A 17690-nucleotide genomic window follows, 5' to 3' on the forward strand; every position below is an offset into this window, starting at 1 on the left:
TTTCCTCAGTTACCCGCACAAATTCCTGTAACCAAACACGCCCTGACAATACAACTAATCTGTCTCTCTCTCTCTCTCTCTCTCTCTCTCTCTCTCTCTCTCTATTTCTCTCTTTCTCTGTCTCTCTCTTCGCTCCGGTTTACAGCTCACAACTAGACAGTACTGCTATCATTTTAGTACTTTCGTCTTTATTCAGCTATTACTACAGTTGTCACAAGATACGACGTCGTATCTTTCGGGGGCTACACACGGATATACTTGCTTCTTCTTCTTCTTCTCTCTCGTTGTTTCCATTTTCTGTTTACCAAACACCGACTTCTCTCTGCTTATCCACTGCTTCCTCTTCCGCATTGAGGGTCAAAGCTTACGGTTTGCTCGCTGGGCTCTTTCTTTTAGTTTTGTTTTGTACTGTTTCTGAGAGTTGGGTGAGTTTCTTCTTTGTTTGGATTTGATCTTGTGGAAGATAATGTAGGTTTCTTTTGTGGATATTTTTAGGGTTCGGTGTTGAAGGTAGTTCTGAGTGGAGAAAAAAAATGTTTACTTTCACTCGGAGACGCATGAAACTTGGCAGGTACTAACTTTTTGCTTTTTGCTTTTTGCCTTTCTGCTATCTTTTATTTTTTTAAAAAAATTCCTGTTTGTGATTTCCATTTTTTGAAATCTCTACACTGTTTTGGTCCAATGCAGAAATTTTAAACAAGAATTGACGCTTGTAATTGTTGAAATACTAACCATTTATCCCCCAAAATCAGAACCTTTTGTTCACTCATTTTACTATATTGCATTTGCATGTGAAATCTTTGAGCAAATAGTCAATCTTTGTCAAATTTGAAACATAGATTTGTATGCCATTTGGCTATTAATTGAAGAGTAAATTGATATTTTCCTATTTTCTCTTTTTTATGATTGCTGTTGTGCCTCAGAGTAAAAAAGGTCCAGCTTTCGGATTTTGCTCATGGGATGAGAAGTCCCTTAAGACCAACAAAACGTCTTAACAATCTCAACGTGAGACTTTTTAATTTGCTTGTTTATGGTGCATTAGTGGGTATGAACACAGTGTGCTTAATATTCTTCCATGGTATGCAGTCCGAAGGTGCCGTGCCTGCTAATAGTCAGTCTGATGAAAACGATTACCAGTGTTCTTCTGCTGCACCTGAGATTAGTAACTGTACATCAGGGAACTCCGAGAATTGGATGGTATTGTCGGTATCTGGGGACAAACCAACACCTCGTTTCAATGTATGTTTTGATAGATCTTTTATTCTAAAGTTTGACATATTAGATGCAATTTAAGTTAGAGTTGTGAAGCTGTTGTGACACAATATAGAACTTTTGTCTCCTTTTCTGTATAGCATGCAGCAGCTGTCATCGGGAACAAGATGGTTGTGGTTGGTGGTGAATCTGGGACGGGATTGTTAGATGATGTACAGGTAAAAAGTTATCTAATCATGCAACTACGAGGGAACTGTTTGTCTATATATATTAATGATAACAGTGATTCTAAATTGTTTTTCAAGTGATTCTATCTGGGCGGATATCATAAACGGTTGCCTTTCCCTTTATGTCTTTTTTTTTTGGGTCAGGTGCTTAATTTCGATAATTTCATGTGGACGACAGCTTCATCAAAACTTTACTTGTCGCCAAGTAGTTTGCCGCTAAAGATCCCTGCATGGAAGGGCCACTGTCTGGTATTATCATATATCTATAGTACTCAGATGTCATTCAGTCTTTTTTCTTGTCTTCTATTAAATCTCATTGCCGATCTACTACTTTATGTCTGCTATCTGCTGGTGGAGTGCTGTTATCTTCTGCTGTTCATGGGATGTTATATCAATTTATGCATTAAGATGAACAGAAAACTCAGGATGAGAGTGGAAGGGTAACTTTGCATCTAGATAGAAAGGCTTTTACTTCCCAAGGATGATCTCATGACTGTAAAGCTATAATAGCTTATAACAGAGAAACAAAATGTCTTTGCAACTTCCACATAGTCGCAAAAGATGCCTCTCCCGGATAGATTACAAATAGAACAATAGGAATGTCCTTTGCAAATTTTCATTTGTAAATTCATTTGCTAAGAAGTAATTGTGAAACAAAAAATTCCCAGTAAAAATGTCTTAACTTCGACAATATCCAAGGGATTATAGAGTCCATGTGACAGTAACTAGTTATTGCTTTCTTGTATCTCCTTTGGTCATTGGTCATAGACCTGTTAACACTAGTTTTTCTTTTCTTTTTTATTCTCCTTAATAAGTTACGATCTATAGCAGGCAGGCTGCAAGAACGTCGAAACTAATGATCAAACAATATTCTTTCTGTTTTTTGTCTTGTCTAGGTTTCTTGGGGGAAAAAGATGCTTCTAGTTGGAGGAAAAACAGATCCTGCTAGTGACAGAGTTTCAGGTATCTCTTCAGTAAAACCGAATGTTCTGTGATTTGTATTCTTGACATGGCACTAAATTGCTTCACTTTTCATTTTTGTTATTTGTAGTATGGGCATTTGACACGGAAACTGAATGTTGGTCACTTTTGGAAGCAAAGGGAGACATACCGGTACTCTTTCTGACCTATTAGTGCCAGAAACTCATTATTTTTTTTTTTGTACCATTACTTGCATAGCAAACATAATGATGATCATGCATTAAATACAAAGATTTAATTTTTTTTTAAATCTGAATTGGACAAAATTTTCTTGATGAGATCTTTTTTAAATCTTCATTAAGAAAAGACCTTTTTCTTTTTTTTTTTTCTTTTTTCTGTGTCATTTCATCTGTTTGATTTAGTTCCATTGTGCCTAGTTCTAGAATTCAATGCATACTTTGTGGGTGTTTATCATGTAAAGATACCAAATTTAACCTAATATGTTATGCATTACAGGTTGCTCGCAGTGGTCACACTGTGGTTAGAGCAAACTCAGTCTTAATCCTTTTTGGGGGAGAAGATGCCAAAAAGAAGAAACTAAATGACCTACATATGTTTGATCTGAAGTCTTTAACATGGCTTCCTCTTCATTGCACGTGAGTTGGTTTTGATATAATATGTAATACCTATATATATATTTTCCACTCAAACCCATCTTATACTAAATGATAACATGAAGATAGAGATTTTGGATCTTTGCTTTGCTGTGATACATAAAGGGATAAAATTTTAACATGTATTCATAGTTTGGATGTATTACCAACATTATAATTGTTGTATCATTAGGAATCTACAACCTAATGTTTTATAAAATTAGAACTCTACGTACTAATAACATTATAAGTAGCACAATTTTGTGGTAAATACAATCAATTGTGAATATTGGTTCATATTCCTTTATAGTACACATTAAATTTCATCCCTTTAATTACCCTATCCTAGGATGTTCAGACAAGTGATTTCAAAAGCAATGACATAAATCTTTTATGATCAGAGGAACTGGACCATCTCCAAGAACCAACCATGTGGCTGCTCTTTATGATGATAAAACCCTCCTCATTTTTGGAGGAGCATCAAAGTCCAAAACATTGAATGACTTGTACTCACTTGACTTTGAAACGGTATTGACACCTCTTTCAAGTTTACTGCAGATGTTAGACGGTTACTTATCCAAACAATTTTGTCTATTTTTCTAAACAAATTTGATATTTTACTGATGCAATTATCTTTTTCCTCGCCACGATACTTAGAAACTTTTTTTTTTCTCTCAGATGATATGGTCGAGAATAAAGATACGGGGTTTTCACCCATCTCCAAGAGCTGGTTGTTGTGGAGTTTTATGTGGAACTCAGTGGTATATAGCAGGGGGAGGAAGCAGGAAAAAGCGTATGAACAGCCTTTAATTATCTTTGACCAGTCTCTCTTATTTGATTATATCCATAGATTGTGGCTGCTCAGCGTTTTTAACCAGTTGAAAATCAGTTAATGCAAAGTGTTAACTGTTCCAATATGATTTGTTTGGCTTATTAACTCTTTCAATTTCGTCTTGGATTTATTTGCATTTATCTTATAACATATATACATGCTTGTTTCCAGGACATGCAGAGACATTGATCTTTGATGTTTTAAAGCTTGAGTGGTCTGTGGCTTGTACATCTCTTCCGACTTCAATCACCACCTACAAGGTGTGCTTTGTCAAATTGATACTTTCTATGGTTAAGAGTTGTAGCTCCAGTGTTAGCTTTTTGCTGTGTCTATGAAGGACAATTTGACTGTGCATCTAAATGTCACTTCTGACACATAAAGATTTGTGATTATTTTTGCTGTGTCCATGAAGGACATTTGACTGTGCGTGGTTTCTAAATGTCACTTCTGGCACATATTAGATTTGTGATTAATTTCCACTTACACCAGAGATTGGTAAGCTTAAAGGAAGTGAAAGCATGTCATGTAGAAGAAAGTTACCGGATTAGATTTAAGATTTTAGTTCTCTCAAATTTCTTTAATTTTAATGGGCTTGATATTCTGCCTTTCACACGGTTTTCTAAAGTGCTGTCTTAGACTCTTAAGTTTGTCATTTCGTTCAGGGTTTTAGCCTAGTACTTGTTCATCACAAGGAGAAAGATTTTCTTGTTGCATTTGGAGGGTCCAAGAAGGAGCCATCAAATCAGGTTGGCGTTTGTTTACATGTATTCACATCTTAATAGCTTTAATAAACAATTGATTTTTCTTCATGCTGTTTTGCAGGTCGAAGTTCTAATCATGGAGAAGCATGAATTATCCATGGGTCGACAATCAACACCTAGCAAATGTCCTGGACAACAGCTATTCAAAAAACGTTCATCATCCAGAGGGTTAGCTACCCAATTGAGTAATGACTCTTCTACACGTTCGGTTGAGTCTGTTGCTAAGCAGAATCTAGCATCTGTAATTGAACAGCATGGTTCTGGTAGAAAATCATTGTCAGAGTTCTCCATTGTTGATACAAATCCTCTCTCTGGAAATGTCTCACTTCGGAAGCAATTTCATAACGAGGAAGAACATAATGTATCTGTTAAAATGTCAAAAAGTTCAGAAGATGAGAGTCCTATTCCCCAGGTAGAATGCAGAAGTTTCTGAATATACTCGACTTCTGTTATCACTCTTTTTTAGTAGTTACTTATATTTTACATTTCCACATAGTCTGTTTTTCAATGTCTCTTAAATATCTTATACATTGTTTTCAATTATCTTGGGGCACATTTCAAGAACTCGTAAAATGTATTAAGCTGCAAACTAGTTCTATATTCTTCTCATAACCATTTATCTTACATATTCTTTTCAGTTATTGGCCTATTCCCATCCAAGTACATGATAGACACTGATTAGCATGACATTGTAGTGTTTGTGTAGGCTGTCTTGTGTCTGAAGAAAAAATCTGTAGATAATTATTAAATGCCACATTCTATTTTGCATCACCTGAAATATCCATCTTCCATTTACATAACAAGTTGACTTGACTTCAGGTAACAGAGCAAAGAGTAAATGAATCAGACAAAGGGATGCAGACCAATATTCCCATGAGCAGGATCAATTCGGAAGAGGCATCTACTATGCTTGTATCAGAAAGTTCAAATTCCCTGATTCAGAGAATTGGAAACCTTACTGCTGATAATGACGATTTAATATTTCCAGAAATTGATGGTAAATCAGGAGCATTATCAGGTCCATCCAGCACATATCAATTTTATGAGTCCAAAATGGCTGCTTTGATAAAGAGAAATGGAATTTTAGAGGCCCATTTGGCAGCTGCATTGGCAAGCCGAGAAGCTGCGGAGAAAAATTTGTCTTCTGCACTGAGGAGTAAACAGGATATGGAGAAAAAGTTGGCAGATACCATTAAGGAAATGGAATTGCTAAAAGAGAAGCTTGCTGGGGTAGAACTAGCACAAGAAGAGACCAACAGTCTATCAAATATTGTCCACTCTGACAACGTAAGGCTGGAGCATGATGTAGCATTTCTCAAGGCAGTTTTGGATGACACGCAGAAGGTAAGAAAAAAATTTTCAATCATCCAATCTGAGGTTGTTATTGTCATGTCCCTTTTATGTTGGTTTTCTGTGCGTTCATGTGCTGATTGATTATTTATGATAGGAGCTGCACTCAACTAGAGGAGTCCTTGCTGGGGAGAGAGCAAGAGCATTCCAACTACAGGTGAGGCTTTGGAATGAATTTCTTTATAGGCTTTGGGATTGCTTTGATACTTACAAGCAACTTTAAACACTCTCTTAGAATTTACCCATTTGGTAATGCAATAGACAATGTACTTACTAGAGGTGCTTAAAAGTAAAGTTAAGCTACCTATTTCCAACTTTTTGCTGGTGCTTATTCTTTTTGTGTCCCTATTGATTAGCTTCTTTGTCCCTTTAATATATGCTTATTTATCTTCCTAAAAACAGTTATTGCTTTAAGTAACTTAAAATAACTATTAGTTTAAGTAGCTTAAAGAATAATTTTTCAAGCATATCTCAGATACCTCAAAGTACATGCTATGAGCTTCATGGCTATCTGTTACTTAGACAAAGATAAAAATGTTTCATTATCTTATATTTTCCTTCAGACTATTTATCGTACTGTGTTTTCTTCACTGGATTAACTGAGTGGTGCAATGCAGGTTGAAGTTTTTCATCTTAAACAAAGATTGCAATCTATGGAGAACCGTGCACCCACGCCTAGGAAACCTTTCCACGTGTAGCATGAGGAATCTAAAACAATTGAATTAGATCATACACTGTAGGGAGGAGGGGTCACACCATTGGAGTAATCACTGGTAAACTGCTGGGATAAACAGCCTACCAGCCAAGATGTAATTGTTTCTCTGTATATATGTAAATTAACCATTGTATTGGCATATTTCTGTTCTATAATATGCTTTAGGAGCTTTTTAACTTGGAAAAGATAAGGGAAAAAAGAAAGTAGTGCTTCCGCACCTATTGGCATTAGATGGAGGATGCTGTTTTACGACTATGAGGTTATTGCTTGACTTGGTAGGTAACCCAGTTGGCTGCTTGGTGTTATTTTGGACTTTCTTTTTAGTTCTTTTTCATAAAGAAAAGAGGATGGGAAGAGACTTCCTGTAGGGATTACTGTAGGCAGCAGAATATCTCATTGAATTTGTCATTGCAGTCTTAACTGAAAGAGTCTGTCTTTGTCATCTTACTAGAATGTAAAAGATTCTTTTTCAGAAGTACTCAGACGGCAGGAAAGTTGGAAACTGACATCTTTGTCGGAAGAATAAAGCTTTTTACCACTTTGGCTAAGATTATAGTGGCCTACCGTGGACTTATGTGTAATAAAGTATCAAGAACCAGCTAACTGGTCGTATGTTACTGTTGCTAATACAATTTATTGACACTGCTTTTTGTAGCACCCGGTTATCGACGCAACTTCTGCATTATCTTCCGAGTTCTTACTGTTTACTGATTAAATTTTGGTGGTAAGATCTATGTCCATTTACCAATTAAACTTTCTTGAGATCTATGCATTCCTAGTTGGATTATATGTTCGAAATGGCAGTGTAATATAGTTTTTCGATTTGGTTAAATTCACAGGCAAATTGAACCTAATCCACACAATTTATATAGCATTACATATATATTTCATGTGTATCATCTTGCAATATCAAAGTAAATTTGTCAACCGCGTGAAATGAAAAGAGTTGCACCCTAGATGAGAAAAGTCTTACGCGAATGAGATGAGAGAAGTTGAATAACTAAAAGGAGAAAACGGCAGCAACATTCAAGCACTATTATCAACTGGCTAGGAGCATGAATCTATGATAATGCTCAGATGTGATCAGCAAAGTCGGAGCCTTTTGAGAAACACGGTCAGTACATGCTCCTGATCAAAGTAAGAACTAGAAAAATACAACTGCAATCATCTTTACATCATGAACTTCAAGGACTCCATGCGTAACCTTTCAGAAGACATGTTGAGGTAGTTAGAACAATCAAAGTTTCCTTCAGCGTACATGCAACACCCTGGACTCCAAATCATCTAGCAAGTAGAAACTTCATTTCACACTCTTCTACTCGCACCTCCTGTTTTATCTTCAAATCAGTCTAGGCCTCCAGACTCCATGGAACCATGTCAAGTTATGTGCTGCTCTGAATTGGTGGAGGTTAGAGGCACAACAAATCACAGAACATTTCTGCGGGACAATTTACTACAACAACAATACGGCAAAATATTTCCCGCAGTAGGTTCTTTTGATGCCATCTTACTACAACAAATGTGGCAAAGGTATCATGTTATCATCTCCGAGAATCAGTTTAGCTTGACCTCACAAAAGCTCGGCATCTTCAGGGTCTCCATCTGCATCTTCAACCTCATTCTCTTCATCTTCCTCAGGTGCATCAGGGTCCATTCCCTGTAAGAAGTCAATAATCTAGTTAATGCATGCAAAAATTTCGTAAAACCTACACCAGTTAAAACCCCAACCTGTAACCAGTTTGCTTGCTCCACTTTCTTCCTTCAATTCTATGCTTCCATTTAACAATCATATAAGCATATTTATTAATTTTTTTAAGGGATAATATCAAAAAATACCCTTGCGCTTTGCAGTTCTGTTAAATTACACCTTACATTTTTAATTGTATCAATATGCACTTTAAACTATCACAATATATTAAATTAACTCCTGTTAAAAATCTGTTAAAATTAACAAAACTCTATTCTTTTACAAATTAAATAAAAATATTATAAATAAAAAAGGAGAGAAAAATGTGAGGAAAATAAGAGAAATGAGTATATTGTTTTTTAATTTCAATAATATTTTTATTTAATGCGTAAAAAACTAGAGTATTGTTAATTTTCACGGAATTTTTTAACAAGAGGTGCAATTTAATATTTTTTTAATAGTTTAAGATGCACAATGACATAATTAAAATTATATGGTGCAAATTGAGATGAATATAGAAATAGATGGGGTTTTTTTTTCATATTATGCATTTTCTTATACATATTTACTTTAAAGGATATTTCTGAAAATTCTGAGCAAAAAGCACAAGGTGGAACTGGGAAAAAAAATGAACTTGCTGGTGATGAAGGTATAAAAAGCAGGAAGGACAAACCTTCATCTGCTTTTCCAAGCGATCTAACCCCTTTTTAGCAGCTTCATTCTGTGGATTTATTCTGTAAGACATAATGAGCACAAAGGTGAAGAAATTAAGGCGGCATGAAATATTGATAACAGCACATCACAGCTTTGCAAAAGCTACGAGAAAACATTAAACTAGAGCGAAAATAATAGACCTAAGCAAAGAAACCTAGAGCAGATTTTGAATATAGTATCTAACCTCAATGCAGCTTGATAATGGGATAAAGCATCTTGTAGCAAATTTGTGGCAGCAAACACTTGCGCCAACTTGACATGAAGGGAGTCATCCGCCCAATCTTTGAGATATCGCTCAAGCAGAGACACAGCATCTCCATTCCGGCCCTCAATGACATGGAGTTCAGCTAAAGCTAAAGCAGCTCCAAGGTATCCAGGTTCCAGCCTGAGTGCTGATTCGTAGAACTTCTTGGCCTGTAGTAAATTCAGTTAAAAGCATCCTTTTCTTATCTAATCAACCGAAAACTAGCGAGCCAATTATTTTTAAGGCAAGTTTAGGGTCATGCTAAAACTAGCTGTTATTTACCTTTTCTCTCCCACCAGAATTACTAGCATGTACGTCCCCAACTAATTTTAGAGCCTTTGCAGACTGAGGCATTGCCTTCATTGCCTCCCTAGCAGCACATAAAGCCTCTTTGACTTTTCCAAATGCCAAATAAGAATGAACTAACCCTGAGATTGTAAATTAGGATCATAATTATCAGATACTTATATTTTCCAAAAAAGTATTGGATAAATACATTTCTTCTTTTTTGTTAAAAATATGCACACCAGTAGACAAAGAATAAATTATGATCTGAAGTAGAAAATATTAGTAACTCATCTTTTCCTTACAAATGATACCTTGATATGAACGAAGATCAGGTCTCAATTCTTGAGCTGCCCTGAAAGCAACAACAGCAGCTTCTGGCCGCTTTGTAGATAAAAGCAGGTTACCCTAACCATAACGAAAATTGAAGTGATAATTGAATACCAGATAAACGAATGTTCTCGAAATAACAAAAAAAAAGGAGTATTTGATAAGAATAATATCCATTCGCCCAGGAATAAAAGCTGTTCAATACCTTCATAATGTAACCTGGTATGTGCCTCTCATCTATCCGGATGCTCTTAACGCATAATGGATAAGTCAGGTACACAAATATGCATGAAAGAGGGAAAAAGAACAGATGACTCGAGATCAACTAGCTAACCTTCTCAGCATAAGATAATGCTCCTCTTGCATCTTTTCTTTCCCACAGCACAGACAAAGCTACAAAGACTTCTGGCCTTGTAGGATCAATATTTAATAAATCGTGAACTAACTTGTTAAGCTTGGAATAATCAGACTTCATCTCTAGAAGCATTGCATACTCATCCATATAAGTTACAACATAAGGATCAATTGCTCGAACCTGCAAAAGGACATAGACTTTAAATATGCTAGCATATCTAGCTAGATGCATTCAAAACTTAATTTTAACAGTCATAAAGTCCTTATTACCTTCTCAAAATTCATGATGGCTTCATCATTCTTTCCAATAATGGCTTCAACCTTCCACATACATTAGCATGCATTAGTCAATCAGAATCACAAATGAAACAGATCTAATTTCACTACTCGAAAAAACAAACTAATTGTCAATTGTATAAACTATACAGTCAGATACCTTATCCTCAATGTTCAAGTCCTTATTTTCCCCATTCTTAATGCCTTTTTTTCCTTTTCGGTTTTTGCTCCTGTATAACTGAGTCTCTGATTAAGTAAAAGCCATGAGGAGGGTTGAAGAGCATCAATATGCATCATCCTTGTTAGCTTCTTATCATGGATTTTCACTCTCTTGAGGTTAGCATCAACTTTTTCTCTACAGTAGCACGTATTTACCTTAATCCAAATGTCTTTTTTCGCAATTTCTTTTGGTAGAATAAGTTTGGAAAAATGTCAGTGAGTGAAAGATTATTGAAGGCACCAAAGCTTAAATTGGATTTCACCCATTTCAGCCCATCCAATATACATCATCTTTGTTAGCTTCTCGTTATCATGCATCAGTCGGTAATGTTCACCCTTTTCAAGTTAAAATCATTTTTTTTTTCTCTACAGCACAACATGTTTGCCTTACTCCAGATGCTTTTTCCTTAGTTTCTTTTGATAGAATAAATTTGAAAAAAGAAAAAAATTAGCGAGTGAAAGATAAATGAAGGTGCCAAATCATCAATTTCATTTCACACATTTCATCTAACAAGTATTGGGGTTATGTTACTTCCCAATGAATAACCCATCACAACTAAGAATAATTATTGTTAATATGTTCGCCCTTTTGAAGTTAGCATCATTTTTTTTTCTCTACAGCACCACATTTTTGCCTTACTCCAGATGCTTTTTCCTTAGTTTCTTTTGATAGAACAAACTTAAAAAAAGAAAAAAGTTAGTGAGTGAAAGATAAATGAAGGTGCCAAATCATCAATTCGATTTCGCACATTTCAGCTAACAAGTATTGGGGTTATGTTACTTCCCAATGAATAACCCATCACAACTAAGAATGATTATTATAAGGTCAATTTGGTACAATTTCCATTCCATTCCTAACCAATTCCTATGAGAATCCTATAATCCAGGAATTCAAGGAGAGAATGAGGCTAGATGCACGTAAAATTAATATGGTAATTATACATATGATGACTACCATACAAAACTTTTTAGAAATTAGCTAGGAATGGGATGCTAAGTGAACCAAAATAGCCATAAGAGAAAGGCAAGATACAAATATCATCAGCATTCATTCTAAAATGTTACACATACATGTAGCCAAATTAAAAACAGGTAATGAACCATTAACGTTTCAGGCATATCTTGTGAACTCTATCACATTTGCCATGCAAAATCTACACAAAGAAATCATCACAAAGAGTATTCCTAACCTTTGCAATTTCAAGTAATAGATGTACATTATTAGGAAAACGTTGTAAAAGTTCCAGAAAGAGTTCCAAACCACCTGCAAGAAGAATTAACACTCAAACAATAAAAAAATAAATTAACACAAATCATGACTAGACAGGAGTATATATATCAAGCAAAACATTGGTATTAACAAGTTCTGTGGATGATGCATCCACAACCAGAAAGCTAGAAAATCAATAAACAAATACAAATGTTGAAACATATAGTCGAGATAATGTATTTCACGATTCTTTCTATGCCTTACTTCACAAAAGCAGTAGCTGATAATTCCACAACCCTTTTATGTCACCAATTCTCTCCACTTTTTAAATTACCCTCAGGTCAGAATAGCAGCGAACTACCTATGCCAATATACATATGCATGCTGCATGCTGCATGCAACATGGACATAAATAAATTTATTCAAGATTTCTGAACAAATAAAAGAATATTTACCTTTGTAATCATTGGAAGCAATACAACATTGAGCCTCAACATAGCGCTGCAGAAATTAATCAGATACTTAAATTGTGGAGTGAAGTTTCTAAGCAATACCACAAGCGTTGATATGAAAATAGCTCAGCTCAAGAAAAACATATAACTGGTAAAATATCACATTTTAGACTTAAATCTCCAGTCGTGCTCAACATTTTCAAAACTAAAAAACATATGCATATATCGCCTTTCCAGGTTAAGCAGTCAGGCATCCATGTTGCATGCACTCGTAAGGTTTGAGCCTGTGTGCTATCGACATTATTTTTATTTTTATTATTATTATTATTATTATTATTGTTATTGTTATTGTTATTATTATTATTATTATATTTCAAAAAAAAATTATTATTATTATTATCATCATCATTATCATCATTATTATCGTTATTATTGTTGTTGTTGTTGTTATTATTACTACTACTACTATTATTATTATTATTATTATTTGAAGAGTAGCATAAACATTATTTAACACTTTCTAAAATCAATCTAAGGTGATAAGATACACTAACCAGCCGATTTATAGAAACTTCTTCACCTTTAAGAACTGAACAAAGTCATTATTATCCATACATCCTCAGGCAGCTTTCAACCACGTAGGCAAAGCACGCTTATTATAATGTGATAGAATCCAAACATGCCTACTGTTAATGATTTTTTCTTTAGGCAAAGAAAGAGGGCTGCACATAAAAAAAAAAAAAACCCATCTATCAATCTTGTACTTACTTGCAGCCAACGATTTGAGTCAACATGATCAAATGGAGCCTTTGCACTTCTATTTGGAGCCTGGATTTATAGAGCAAGGAAAAAAAAAGATATGAAAGGTGTTTATCAATGATCCAAACAGAAGTCATTAAATTGACGACATATTATATTAAAGAGAAATAGAGATGACGAATCTTCACCATATTCAACCTTCTAGTTTTATTAAAATGTTGCAGAGCAGGAATTTGACACCAGATCTATGAAAGCTTGTCACTCATTTTAACACGAAATTTTAAGAGATAATCAAGCTATAAGACCTTTTAAATTTGAAAGGGTATCAGAAGTTAAAATGCATGTCTACTAACTGATCAACTAGATAACAATAGTCAACCCTTCCATAACAAACCTGAGCAAATAATGAAATAATATCTTTGGCACTAGCTCCCAACTCTGCCAAAGCTGTGATAGCCTCAAGTACATAAGGACAATGCCTATAAAAGGGGGAAAAAAGTGGAAGAAGAAGAAGAAACCTGCTTTTAGGAAGTTATTACATGATTAAACATTTCAAAATATATCTTTATTCAGAATATATATTGGAAAACTGAAAGTGCAATAAGAAAATAGGAAACTGCATTATCTATAAAAAGCAGCAGCAATAGGAACCCAGAGGCAAATCTAGGAAACATAAATTTCAGGAAGCAGGAGTCACAAGGTTCATAATACTTCTGAAACTTTTTTGATAAGAAAAGAAGAAAATCATATTCGTAAGAAAGAGAGAGTTCAAGAGGAGAAGATATATTACTTTTGAAACATTTGAATATATGCAGCTTAGGTACAAGAACTATGTTACAGCTACAAGACAAGAGAAAGCAAGACTGATTTATAACCTACGCTAACTTAACTTATGCTACAATTATAATTTATTGAATGACCACAATTACCTTCCATTTGATGATGAGATGTTACTAAAGCCATGGAGATATACTATTTATCTTAGAAAGCAAAACTCCATAAAGTATGCTGAACTTTTTCTTTTGGCAGATAAAATAAGACATATATCCTGTGCCTATCCCTAGAGCAGTACGCTCCAACGTTCCACTAAACATGACCGAATACATTCAATAAGAAATTATAGATCCCTGACTTGGTATAATACAAATAAGTTTGAGAAGGAGGAACAGGAAAACAAAATAATAGAATTAAGACATTTTCAGATTTATAGACTTCTCAAATAAAAGTAACCCACTTAACAAACCTTAGACATTCCTTGTAGCAAGCAACAGCTCCACGGTTATGTCTAGAATTTCGGTAAAGTTTTGCCATTAATAAACTCATCTGGAAGTTCCGTGCTTTACTAGGAATTCCTTCCATCTACAAGAGACATTCATCAAAATGCACAATGTGAAAAAACAAATAGAGTAATCAAGTGAATGGAAAAGAAAAATGTTTAAACAAACAACCGAATAAACCCCAATAAAGAAAAATTGGTTTTACAAAAGAAAAAATGTACAACAGATACTGCTAAAGCAAGTTTCCCAAGTAGAGAATATAAAAACTAACTACAGGACCATTCCTATCTTTGTTACACTCTAATTACATAGTTAAAAAATAGTAAAATATCTTTAAAAATAAGGATCCCTAAAAAATAGTAAAATATCTTTAAAAATAAGGATCCCACCATTGCAAGATTATTCAAGCAACAAATATTTTGAATCAAAAGGTAAAGAAACAAACCTCAACGAGGGCAGCTCTAGTCTCACTTAGAGCAAAATGACAAGATGCAATTTTAAATTTCACCTGCAATTTAAAAAGATAATGAAACCCCATATAAGACCGAACCTCAAATTGCAAAATTCAAGCAATAATAATTGCTACAAGACAAAAAACGATTAAGGCAGGGAAACAATTAATTTACCTCATTTTCAGTAATTGCTGAAATGTTGAAGGAATTTGGAGAAGAAGACCTGTTTGATGTTGACAACGAACTCCTAGAACTAGCTGAGTTTTGTTTAGGAATAATTTTATAGTATTGAAGCGCTTGCTTGTATGTGTGCTGCAACCAACACATGAAAAAAAAAAAGATATGCTAAGCAGCTCCAAATTTGTCCAAAAGCAAAAGTCTCCGTTGATAAAAGAGACTATGCCAGAAAATAAATTCAAGTACTATGCCATTGATTTATTTCCGGTAAAATTCTGCGTGTATATACACACACACACACACACACACACACACACACACATATATATATATATATGACAACTTGTAGAATAATAAATATGATGAAAGAAAAGAAAATGCAAAAAAAATTAAAAACAGCTCACAATTGCTCTGCGATACTCTCTCTCGCGAAGCAAAGCATCACCGAGAAGAATCTGCGACAAGACAAAACAAGCAACCGTAAACTCAAACAGCAAACAGTACATAAGCTACACCGAGCATTTAAGTGAGGGGAAAAGTAGTGCACATTAAAAATGCTAACCAGATTTTCGGCTTTGAGATGTGGAGTGGTTTCGGCACTGACAGTTGCAGATGAAACAAGAAAGCAACCCTATAAAAGAAATTGAAGTGAAAAATCAGCAGTCAGTGAAGCAGATTTGTGGTTAATCAGGCTTTTGAAATTTAAAGTTGGAGAAGAAAGTGAAAGATTACCAGCATTTGAGCTGAATTGTAGAGGCCATGATCTAGGAGAGCAGTGATTTGCTCCTTCGGAATGTCCATTTGCGAGAGCGAAGGTTGTGGCTTCTTCTTTCCAGAATGTGAAAGACAGAACCTGGAATAAAATTAAAATCTCAGTACACTGAAATTCCTAACCCGCTCTCCCTTTTTTGAACCCTTTTTCTTTACAAAAACAAAAATTAAAAAAAAAAAAAAAAATGGTTTACAGAACATATCGCTTAAACTTCAGGTTTTGCATTAATCAACATTTTAATTGATTTTGAATTATAAATTTTAATAAAATATTAGTGTTTACTAAATATTTCTACAAATTTTAAATTATCAATTTAATTTTTTTTTCTTAATTTTTAACATATACATATATATATATATTCAAGAAAATACATGTAAAACTACAAACAGTTGAAACTATTTGTCTTGTTCATACACTTATGCTAGTTCAATATTTTGGTATCTTTTATCATAACATAATATTTTTAAGATTCAACTTTTTGCTTTATTTAATTAAAACATAAATTTAATTCACATTTAGTAATATGTAAATAGAAAATTACAAAAAAATTAGATTAATTTTTACATTTAATGTAAATTAAATATTCATATAATTAATATCTAAAAAATAATAAATATGCATTAGAGTCCTCTTCTTATTCATTTTAAAAATAATATTTTATACACAATATATAATATGTTCTAGTAATATAGATAATATAATATATAAAATAATTATTGTATAAATTAATTATAATTTAATTAAATTTTAATATTTTGTTGGTTGTTTGTAATTATATAAAAATAAAAATTATTATTTGTAAAGGTCTGAAAATTAAAAAGAAATAAAGTTATAAATTAAATGCGGAAGCGAAATAATAAAATTAGGATTTACATTTCTTACATAATAATTTAGAATGCTCAATATGACTACAAAAATGTCTCTTCTAAAACAACAAACGAAAATAAAAAAAAAAATAAACGAAAAGTAAATAATTAAGTATTTTAGGACGATCTTCACTAGCTTTTGAAAGGAGTTCAAGTAGTGAATTATTCACAACCCCCTTATTGATTGGGATCTAAATTTTGGTCCTCTTGATCTTAAATAGTTAATGAAATAGTAAGTTATACTAATATAGTAAAAGTATTACACTAATCACATATACGAAAAATTGAAGATTGATAAAAATAAAAAAAAATAACCAATTGAGCCCTTAATTTAATGTAAATTCATTTACTATAAAGAAAATCATTTATTATATATTTATGTAACAAGTCTTTCTCAACAATAACTTTTAAAAACTTATATTCATGCACTATTATTTATCACATATAAAATAATAAGAAACAATCATTTTATATTTTTACCCACTTACCGGTACCTTTGAAGGTCCATAAGGATATCATCTCACTTGTAAACCCAATATCCAATTAAACAATTAACCGGTCGTTCTCATACCCCGTCTGGTAATATTCTACCACCTCGATACCCCATCTAGTATGAGAATGAACTATATATCTCAAACCTTACTGGTATGGGACTTCCCAGCCCCGTCCGACTGATGTAATGTTCACGGTAGGGTTTCTTCTGTACCGAGCCCGTTTGCCCTTTTTCGGGTACCCAATAAGTCTTTCCCACATAGATTTTTATCAGTATAACAATCAACTACGCATTAACCATATCTCATTTCATACTCACAGTTCACTTAAACAATAATATAGATTAACACAACTAAATAATCAATGACCGAAATACCGGCACACAATGTAGGGGAAACAAATAATCAAATAACTAAAAAGACCCTAAAAACTATCAATTGAGTTACGCATAGT

At 33.7% G+C, this 17690-nt stretch overlaps 2 protein-coding genes across 4 annotated transcripts; one reads left to right on the forward strand and one right to left on the reverse strand.

Moving 5' to 3' along the window:
* On the forward strand, positions 1 to 7356 carry LOC110812104 (Galactose oxidase/kelch repeat superfamily protein). Its single transcript, XM_022038783.2, has 17 exons — positions 1 to 369; positions 496 to 571; positions 924 to 1005; positions 1087 to 1239; positions 1353 to 1430; positions 1584 to 1688; positions 2336 to 2402; positions 2491 to 2552; positions 2877 to 3016; positions 3415 to 3541; positions 3692 to 3806; positions 4017 to 4105; positions 4508 to 4591; positions 4668 to 5018; positions 5426 to 5950; positions 6054 to 6113; positions 6574 to 7356. The coding sequence occupies exons 2-17, from the start codon at positions 534 to 536 to the stop codon at positions 6652 to 6654; spliced, it is 2157 nt and encodes a 718-aa protein (XP_021894475.1). The 5' UTR covers positions 1 to 369; positions 496 to 533; the 3' UTR covers positions 6655 to 7356.
* A 298-nt stretch (positions 7357 to 7654) lies between these two features.
* APC7 (tetratricopeptide repeat (TPR)-containing protein) lies at positions 7655 to 16044 on the reverse strand. Of its 3 annotated transcripts, none has more exons than XM_088216524.1 (18): positions 15840 to 16042; positions 15670 to 15738; positions 15512 to 15562; positions 15105 to 15242; positions 14924 to 14986; positions 14445 to 14560; positions 13596 to 13680; positions 13211 to 13270; positions 12446 to 12491; positions 10722 to 10807; positions 10556 to 10606; positions 10266 to 10466; positions 10137 to 10181; positions 9916 to 10009; positions 9599 to 9744; positions 9257 to 9486; positions 9032 to 9092; positions 7655 to 8328 (listed from the first exon to the last, which is right to left on the reverse strand). In XM_088216524.1, exons 1-18 carry the CDS (start codon positions 15906 to 15908, stop codon positions 8242 to 8244), a joined length of 1698 nt encoding a protein of 565 aa, XP_088072650.1. In that variant the 5' UTR covers positions 15909 to 16042; the 3' UTR covers positions 7655 to 8241. The 3 variants fall into 3 exon arrangements, with proteins under 3 accessions (XP_088072650.1, XP_088072651.1, XP_088072652.1); XM_088216525.1 differs by lacking the exon at positions 10722 to 10807 and adding an exon at positions 11971 to 12044 and having other exon boundaries at positions 15840 to 16041; XM_088216526.1 differs by lacking the exon at positions 10137 to 10181 and having other exon boundaries at positions 15840 to 16044.
* Positions 16045 to 17690: the final 1646 nt, after the last annotated feature.

Source organism: Carica papaya, chromosome 3 (assembly GCF_054855325.1).
Source record: "Carica papaya isolate Zhongbai chromosome 3, ASM5485532v1, whole genome shotgun sequence".
Lineage (NCBI taxonomy): Eukaryota > Viridiplantae > Streptophyta > Magnoliopsida > Brassicales > Caricaceae > Carica > Carica papaya.